Genomic DNA, 9,628 nt, shown 5'->3' on the forward strand with positions numbered 1-9,628 from the left:
GGGCTTTCTCTAGTTGCTGCAAGCAGGGGCTACTCTTTGTTGCGGTGCGCAGGCTTCTCACTGCAGTGGCTTCTCTTGTTGTGGACCACGGGCTCTCTACGCACGCGGGCTTCAGTAGTTGTGGCTCGTGGGCTCTAGAGCATAGGCTCAGTAGTTGTGGCGCACAGGCTTAGTTGCTCCGTGGCATGTGGGATACTCCCGGACCAGGGCTCGAACCCGTGTCCCCTGCACTGGCAGGTGGATTCTTAACCACTGCGCCACCAGGGAAACCCTGACCGTTATAACTTGACAGCATGTTGAATACGTCACATATCACCAAGTCATGATACTTTTTTGTTTCATTACCAGTGCACACCCACCATGTCAAAACATGAAAAGCAGACTTTGAATGCCATGCATTTAAGACACAGTAAAGTGTGGATTATTTTACTGTCAAATTAGGTGGCAAAGCATTACGGTTATTACACAATGATACTACAGCAGTGCTGAAGGAACACAATATATGTTGACAATATTAAGCATTCATCACAATAATCCCAACTCACAGGAAAGCCATGGTGAGAAAAATTAGAAAATATAAGCAAAATATCTCATCACAAAATTATTTCCTCACAAAAATCAAAAATGAAAATGAGGCTGCAATCAAAGTAAGCTTCTGAGTGGCTCAGTTGTTAGCCAAAGAAAGCTGATGGTGAGTTAATTAAATCATGTTTGATTGCAGCAATTGAAGAACTGTCCAGAGAAAAAGTTGTTTAAGAAAACTGGCCTTTTGGCGACAACAGTTTCTCAAAGACGTGAGGGAACTGGGAGAAACTCTGCCAACTAAAAAAATAAGACAAATGATATCAGGTGGTTTTCCTTGGCTCTTGATGAGTTGACAGATGTTACTGACATCGCTCATATCACTGTGCTGTCCAAAGTTACAACAAGAAGCAAGAGCTCCATTCTCACGCAAATTTGCAGTCGATTTATCTTCCAGGCTCAAACTACAGTTCCAGCAGTGTTTTTCAGATTTTAATGTATATGCAGACGAAATCGCTATTTCAAAATCCATTTAACTGTGCAACTGAGGAGTTATCACCTAACCTTCAATTGGAAGTAATTAATCTGCAATGTAATGACAGGCTAAAAGACAAATCTCAAGAGAAAAATCTAATAAAGTTTTAAAAATGCCTTCCAAGCAATGAATATACTCAGTAACAATCATGCTGGTGAACTGATAAGTGTTTTCTGCAGCACCTGCAGTAAAAAAAACACCTTTAAAGATGGAATGTATAGAGTCTAATTACAGATCAGCACTAACAGATGAATCTTTGCAATCAATTTTGATAGGAAACACTAACTTTGAACTCCAGTTAAACAAATTATTACCCCAAAAGAAGAATCCCCTCATTCTCACTAGTAAACCTGTACAACAAAAAACTCAATTATTATATGTTAAATTCTGTCAGTAAAAATGCTGTGGAAATTTGTTTTCTCCCACTTGTTATATCAGTAGCTACATTCTACCCTCAATTTTGCTTTTGGCTTGCAAAGCCTATCTTTTACAGAAAATATTTACTGACTCCTGATCTAGAGAATAAAACAAAAAAGCAGGAGAAAGAGAAAACCTGATCCAGAAGAAGCAAATACAATTCAAGGAAAAGAAAAGAGCACAAAAATTTTTAAATAAATAAACAAAGATATCAGGATGGTATATATATATATATATTTTGCGGTACGCGGGCCTCTCACTGCTGTGGCCTCTCCCGCTGCGGAGCACAGGCTCCGGACGCGCAGGCTCAGTGGCCATGGCTCACGGGCCCAGCCGCTCCGCGGCATGTGGGATCCTCCCGGACCGGGGCATGAACCCGCGTCCCCTGCATCGGCAGGCGGACTGTCAACCACTGCGCCACCAGGGAAGCCCCAAGATGGTATATTTTTTAAAAATGCTAGAAAGCTATAACAACAGAACAAGGAAGAACTCTTGATAATTATGATTTACAAAATGAAGATAAATAGAAATAGAGGAAATGTCTTAGAATATAAAGAAAAAAGGCAAAGAGAACAAAAATAAAAGATATTCCTTGTACATGAAGGGTATGAGTAAACAGTCTCACCAAACACTTAAGCACAATGAATGAAAAAAGATTCAGTCTCTAACACCACCAAGAGAAGACTCTAAAAGCTTCCAGGGAGAACAGGATACTTAACAAAGTAACTAGAATTAGACTGCCAAGACTTCACGCTAGCAATACTGGACAGTAGAAGAAAATAGGGCAATAAGCTCAAGCCGAATTCTGTTTCAGCCAAATTACCTGTCAGCTATGAGAATAAAGTCAAGATATTTTCAGAAATGTTACAAGAACTCAAAAGTTTAATTCCATGCATTCCTATCTAACAATGTATGCCAGCTAAGTGAGAAAACAAGTTAGAAAATGGTGCTTAAAAAAAAAGGAAAGGATGTAATTCACAATAGCTTCATCAGACACCCAGCAATACATCTAACAAAAGGTATATAAGATGGAAGACATCTACAAAGAAAATTATAAAACACTGCTGAGATAAATTAAAGAGGAGTTAAAGACTGGACAATCCAATATTCTAAAGATGTCAATTCTCTCCCAAATGACCTAAAGATTCAATGCATTCCAAAGTGAAAATCCCAACAGGATTTGTTGTGGAACTTGACAAACTCTTTCTAAAGTTTATATGGCAGTGCAAAGGGCTAAGAAGAGCTGAGACAGTTAAAGAAGAAAAACAACGTGAGAGGACTTGCTTATCTGATATTCAAACTTATTATAATAAAACTGTAATAATCAACACACTGAGGTCTTGGGGGAAGGGACAGACATATAAACCAGCAGATGAGAAGAGAGAGTCCAGAAACGGACCCATCAGAACACAAACACTTGATTTTTGACACCAATGACACTGCGGACTCATGGGAGAAAAGACAGTTCTTTCCCCCCAATGAATGGTTCTGGAACAATCGGGTATGATAATGAAAAAAAAGTAAAATGAAATTTGTCCCCTCTACCTCACAGTATACATAAAAATCAATTCTGGGTGATTATAAACATAAATGGGAAAGAAAAACAACAAAACTTCTAGAAGACACTGTAGGGAAATATTTCTATTACCTCAGGATATTTAAATAAAACATATAAAACATTAACTATAAAGGAAAAGATTAATAAATTTGAATACATTAAAATTATAAAACTTTTATCAAAAACTGCCATTGACTGGAAAGAAAGCCGCAAAATGAGCAGATACTTGCAACACATAATTCACAAAGAAGGGGAAAACATTCCCTACATCCAGAATAAAGAAAAAAATGAAAAAAAGACTTAAAGTGGCCCACAAAAAAGGCAAATCCAAGTTGGACAAACATGAAAAGATGCTCAATAGTAATCAAGAAAATGCAAACTGGGCTTCCCTGGTGGCACAGTGGTTAAGAATCCACCTGCCAATGCAGGGGACATGGGTTCGAGCCCTGGTCCGGGAAGATCCCACATGCCGCAGAGCAACTAAGCCCGTGTGCCACAACTACTGAACCTGCACTCTAGAGCCTGCGAGCCACAACTACTGAGCCTGCGTGCCACAACTACTGAAGCCCATGCGCCTAGAGCCAGTGCTCCGCAATAAGAGAAGCCACTGCAATGAGAAGCCCGCACACCACAACGAACAGTACCCCCTGCTCACTGCAACTAGAGAAAGCCCACGTGCAGCAATGAAGACCCAATGCAGCCATAAATAAATAAATTAAATAAATTAATTTAAAAAAAAAGAAAATGCAAACTAAATGACAATGAAGATATCTCACCAGATGGCAGAAAATAAGAAAGGTAACAAATATCAAGTGAGCAGCAGTAAAAATACAGCCTCTCATACACTGTCTTTGGGAATAAACATCAGTAGAACCACTCTGGAATACAGTTTGGCGTCATGGCAAAGGGAAAGATGCTTGTACTCTAAGACCCAGCAGTTCCACTCCTAGGTAAATGTAGAGTAGATGTGCAGCAGGATACAAGTGAGAGACATAGCAGCATTACCCATAACCCCCAAAACTGGACATGAGACCAAATGTCTACCCACACCAGAACCTAGTATATTCAAATAATGGAATGCTATGCAGCTAAGAAAATGAACAAATCAGTATATGCCACTTGTGTATACTATGTATATACTACATGTATATATCGTGTATACTATGACTCTCATAAACATAACGTTGAGAAAAATAAGACAGCAAAGAGCACATACAACACTGTTCTATTTCTATAAAGTGCAAAAACAGGCAAGAGAAAACTGCATTCTGAAGCGTGACAGCATTAGTAGTAAAACTGTAAAGAACGAGGAAGTGATTAGTACACAAGTTCGGACAGTAGTTATCTCCAGGAGGAGAAAAGGGAATACAACTGAAAAAGGAGGCATCAGAGGCACTGTGGGTAAAGCTTTCTTGACTTGCACAGTGTCTACTTGGGTGTTCTCTTTCTAATTAGCTGTGATACTATACATTTATGTTTTACACACTCATAAATAAAGAGCCTGGCCTGGAGTAAGCCTACTTAGAAATAATCTAGGCATCCATCTTCTCACAGTATTGTTTCTGGGAAACTCCTCAAGATAATCGTGGAAGGCTGTACCTGTCTATCTCCTGTATGGGGTTATACATGGACTGGGGAACTTTAAGTGGGCATGAAAGACTGGGACCTACATGACTAAAATAGCATAAAAAAGGTGTGGGAAACCCAAACTGCAGTTTCTTGGTGTCCACCACAGCTCTCGTCCACAGCAGCCATATATGCCCCAAAGGGCAAAAGAAGTTATGTACTTGGGTAGCTGAGACACTTCCTGAGGAGATGAAGATGCTGTACCTGCTGGATTTTCTGTCCTGTATCCTTTTATAAAGCTGAGTATAAGAATATCATATGAAAGCCCATGTATGTCTTGTGAGTCTCATTGTCAATTTGAACCCATTCTTTTGCAGTGCGTTAAAATTCACAATTAAAAAAGTTCAAAAAGAGAAGAAGCAAGAAAGATGCAGATATTGGCGTTGCTGTGGGTTGACTGTGTCCTCCCCAAATTCTTATGTTGAAGTCCTAACCCCTAGTACCTTAGAATGTGACCTCATTTGGAAATAGGGCCATTATATGTATAACTAGTTAAGATGAGGTCATTAGGGTGGGCTTTAATCCAATATGGCTGGTGTCCTTATAAAAGTGGGAAATTTAGACACAGACGTATTCACACAGGGAGAATGCCCTTCAAACATGAAGGTAAAGATCAAGATGATGCTTCTGGAGGCCAAGCCAAGGAAGACCAAAGATTGCCAGCAAACCAACCAGAAGCTAGGGCAGAGGCATGGAACAGATTCTTCCTCACAGCTGTCAGAAGGAACCAACCCTCCCGACAGCTTGCTCTTGGACTTCTAGCCTCAAGAAACACAAGATGATAAATTTCTGTTGTTTAAATCACCCGGTATGAGGTACTTTGTTATGGCACTCCTAGCAACTGAATACAAGCTTCAAGCTATAAATCACTACAGTTAGTTAAGTTTAGCAAATCAAAATTTTTAATCTAATTTGAAAAGAAAGAAGATTTTGAAACCATTAACAACCATTTCAAAGATAGGGGAAACCAAAACACAGACAATGCACTAGAAACAGTTCATGTTAAACAACAAAGTTCTTAAATGATTAATTTTTTTTTAAGTATAACAAGGTTTCCTTTGATATAAGTAACCTCTCAAATGCTGACTAAAAGGAGACAAATAGGATCCCTAATCAACTTCTCACAGCCATTTCTGTCTGTTTTTTCAATACACCAACTTAATCTTACTTTTTTGGAAATTTGCTCACACTTCAGTTTTACTTTCCATTTTATTTTCTCTTCTTGTGTTTCTTCAACTTCTGTATCATCTATTTCACCATCGATTCTGCAGCAAAAATATCAAATAACACAGACGGGTTTTTCAACATGAAAAGGGTTCATACCACAACATTAAAATTCACTGCTTTGGTTTACCTTCAACTTGCCCTCAAATTCAAAATTCAAAATCTACCCCAAATATTCCAGAGAAACATTCCATCATTACTACTCAATGATGAGTAGTACATGTCAACACGTTTATGAGTAAACCGCAAAGCTGAAACTTTATATTACATAACCTTAATGTTCAACTATTAGCAGCTATATAAATCATCCATTCATTCAACAAATACTGAGTATCCACCGCACACCAGGCTCTGGACCTTAAATCCTGGAATACAACAATGAAAAAGACCTTGTTCCTGCCTTCTAAGAACTTTCTATCTACTTGGGAGAAAAAAAGAAAGCAATTTCCGTATGGTGTGCTAAGTATCAGTGCATACATGAGGAACACTTAGCCTAGATTTGGGGGCCAGAAGTTTTCCTAACCTAAAAGATATGTAAGGGTTTCCCTGGTGGCGCAGTGGTTGAGAGTCCGCCTGCTCATGCAGGGGACACGGGTTCGTGCCCCGGTCCGGGAAGATCCCACATGCTGCCGAGCGGCTGGGCCCGTGAGCCATGGCCGCTGAGCCTGCGCGTCCGGAGCCTCGGCGGGAGAGGCCACAGCAGTGAGAGGCCTGCGTACCTCAAAAAAAAAAAAAAGATATGTAAGAATTAAAAACAAAGAGGAATGTCAGGGAGAAGAGTATTTCAGGTAGAATGCAGGGTGCCTTCTGAGGTCCGGAGAGAACTAAACTTATATTCAAGTGGGAAGATGAAAAAGAAAAGTTGTTGTCAGGGTCATTAGGACTGAGAAGCTGAACATGCATAGATACCATCTGAGATGACTACTTGAGGTTATTCCAGCAAAACTAAAAATAACCTAAGAAAGATGAAGATGGGGAATAAAAGAAACAAAGAAGCCAATAAAATGTACAGGTAAATCTAAATAATGGTTGATGCTATAGACACAGAAGTCTGAAGACAACTGTGTCTCAGCAAGTAGTGATCAAGAGATAAAAGCTTAAGATCTGAGTTGCACGCCAGATAAAGGCAAGGACTAGGCAATGTGTATGTTCTCAAAAGAACATGTTGCGAAAGGCACTGCTAGCACTGGAATGTGAAGAGTGGTTTTGTGCTTCTTTCAAAGTTACAGGAGGAGCTCAGGCTTCACAGCCTCATCCAATCCAACAGTTTACGACGCCGATCTGTCCCTAGTCAGAGCTTCAGTCACGTCCATCAGATGGGAGACCAAGGTGTGCGCCTTCTACAGAGGCCATCGTTACAAGAGCCAATAAACCAAATGCTGTGGAGTTTCACTGTTCTAGTTTTCAGTAATGAATCATCTTACGGAGTAGGAAGCAACCTCTCCTTAGGCAGAGCGATAATGACCACAGCAGCAATTACAGCAGCAGCTGACTCTTGCATTACACTTACTCTGTGCCAGGCGCTGCTCCATGCACATTACACACATCACAACAGCCTATGACATATATACTATGGTTTAAAAGCCCATTTTACAGATAAGAAAACGGAATATGGAAGGCTTATGTAACCTGCCTCAAATCTAGCAAATGGTGGAGCTGAGATTTGAGTCCAGGCAGGCAGAGCCAACTTCCTATTCAAAATATGCACCTGGATATCTACTAGACAAAATCTTAAAATATCCAAAACTGAACTTTATTTCTTTTTTTTTGGCCGCACTGCACGGCTTGCGGGATCTTAGTTCCCAGACCAAGGATTGAACCTGCGCCATGGCAGTGAAAGCGCCGAGTCCTAACCACTGGACCACCAGGGAACTCCCCATAACTGAACTCTTGATCTAATCCTCCTGCAATCTTAAACAGCAACTCCAACCTTCTAATGATACAAACCAAAAACCTTGAAGTTGACCTTAACTCCTCTCTCAGACTGCCCATCCAATCTCTGAGGAAATAGTTTATCTTCCAAATATATCCTTACCTGACCACTTCTTGTTGCTAAAACTACGATCCAAGCTACTCTGGCCCCCCCTCCGTTCTACTCTCCACATAACGAGATGGTCCTGCTAATATGTCACTCTCGGCTAAAAACCCTCCAAGACCTCTCACCTCACTCAGGGTAGGAGCCAGAGTCCTTACTACGGCACCTACAAGTCCCTACACAAGCTGCCTCCCCCTCCGCCCCCCATCCCAATACCTCTCGAGTTCCCCTTTACCAGTCCCACTATTCTTACTCCACGCCAGTTGTCTTTCTGGCTACTTCGCTCCCAACACCCCATCACATCTAGCTCACTCCACCTCAGGACCTTTATATGGAATACTCTTCCCACTAGATAATCAACCTCTCTCACCTCCTTCAGGTCCCTACTCAAATATTAATGATGTTATTAGTGAGGCTTTCCTTACCTCCCTTACTTAAAAGATCTACCTCCTCCCTACCATCCCATCCTCTCTTACCTCCCTAACCTGCTTCCATTTTCTCCGTGGCAGTCTCAACGCCTTTTTCAACCTAAAGGAAACAGTATATCCCAGTGGAGTTCGCTGCTCTATTATGGTCTTTAGGATCTTCCGATGTAAATCAGGAGACTCTATCCTTCACCGCACGTCTTTTCTACCCAAAAGGGCCTAGCACGTGCAGTGAGAATGACAAATGATCTCTGTCCCCTAGGAGCTGACTGCCTGCAAGGGCAAAGCGCTATGGGGCCGCAGGCGGGTTCCCACCCGGCCGGAGGGGCCGCGGCGCAGAGAAAGGGGAGCATCCCGGGCCTCCCTCGCCGTCTGGGCCGCTCCCCCAGGCCCAGGCTCCCGGCACCGCTGGCCCCGGCGGCCTATGAACCGGGCCCCATTCCCGGCTTCTAACCCCTGCCCCGGAAAGACCTGTGGGCGCCCGGCCGTCGCACCGGCCCGGCCGGCCCGACGCGCTCCCCGCGGGACCTGGCGGCCCTGCCAGCGCGGCCTCCCGAAGGAACAAAGGGGCGGAACCTAACTGCATCCCCTGCGTTCAAAGCATGAAAAAGACCGGGGGTCACCTTTGGTCAGAGTCCGTGGCGGGCTTCTTGCCGAGAGCCGGGTTGGGGGGTTTGGAGAAAAGATTCTCAAAATCCATCATTCTCGTCAGAGCCCGACAGCTACCGAGAAACAGGTACGGCGTGAGGAGGGCGCCGCACACCACTAGAAGGCCGCCGCGCACCACGGGCAGGACGCCCCGCTCATGCGCTTTTCCATCCCCGGCTCTGCGCACGCCCGCTCTCGCCCCCTCCCCCCCGGCCCTGCGCAGGCGCCGGCGCCGTCTTCTTGGCCGTTTGCGTGTATGCTTCTCGACACGTTATCTCAAGTATTTAGTAGAATTTTAAAACGTAGTCCTCCTTTATTTCCCTTTAGTGAAAACTCTTCGATCGAAGTCACAGTGTTTCTAAGGCATGGTAGCTGACGTTTATTTGAGCGCTCACTTTGTACCAGGAATCATTTCACATTTTCGCTCACCTAATCTAACAACAGCCCTCTAAGAAATACACTATTACCTCCCACATTTTCAGATGAGTAACCAGAGCGGTGGACTGATTTTGCGACTTGCAGACTCTTTACAATCTAATGAAATTAAAATAAAGATGACTTTAAGGCCGAAAAGTCCACTGAAAGTACCACGTGCTAAGAGAAATGGGTGGAGAGGGTCCAAAGGTTAAAAAAATTTT

General features: G+C 42.6%; 1 protein-coding gene across 5 annotated transcripts in view; it reads right to left on the bottom strand.

Annotated features, from left to right (window-relative positions):
* The window catches only part of ZC3H8 (zinc finger CCCH-type containing 8), a 34,764-nt gene extending 25,605 nt beyond the window's left edge, over positions 1-9,159 (bottom strand). For 4 of the 5 annotated variants that reach the window (XR_003437694.1, XM_027129048.1, XM_027129046.1 and 1 more), the window contains exons 1-2: positions 8,966-9,159; positions 5,827-5,923 (exon numbers count right to left, since the gene is read on the bottom strand). Coding sequence is in view for 4 of the 5 variants with exons in the window: in XM_027129048.1 (XP_026984849.1) it covers positions 5,827-5,923; positions 8,966-9,045 (177 nt within the window). In the remaining variant the exon portion in view is untranslated. The remainder of the gene's footprint in view (positions 1-5,826; positions 5,924-8,965) is intronic. The other variant, XM_027129049.1, reaches the window with a different exon arrangement.
* Positions 9,160-9,628: the final 469 nt, after the last annotated feature.

This window comes from Aethalodelphis obliquidens, unplaced genomic scaffold (assembly GCF_003676395.1).
Source record: "Aethalodelphis obliquidens isolate GAN/ISIS:26980383/991018 unplaced genomic scaffold, ASM367639v1 scaffold35, whole genome shotgun sequence".
NCBI classification, from domain to species: Eukaryota; Metazoa; Chordata; class Mammalia; order Artiodactyla; family Delphinidae; genus Aethalodelphis; species Aethalodelphis obliquidens.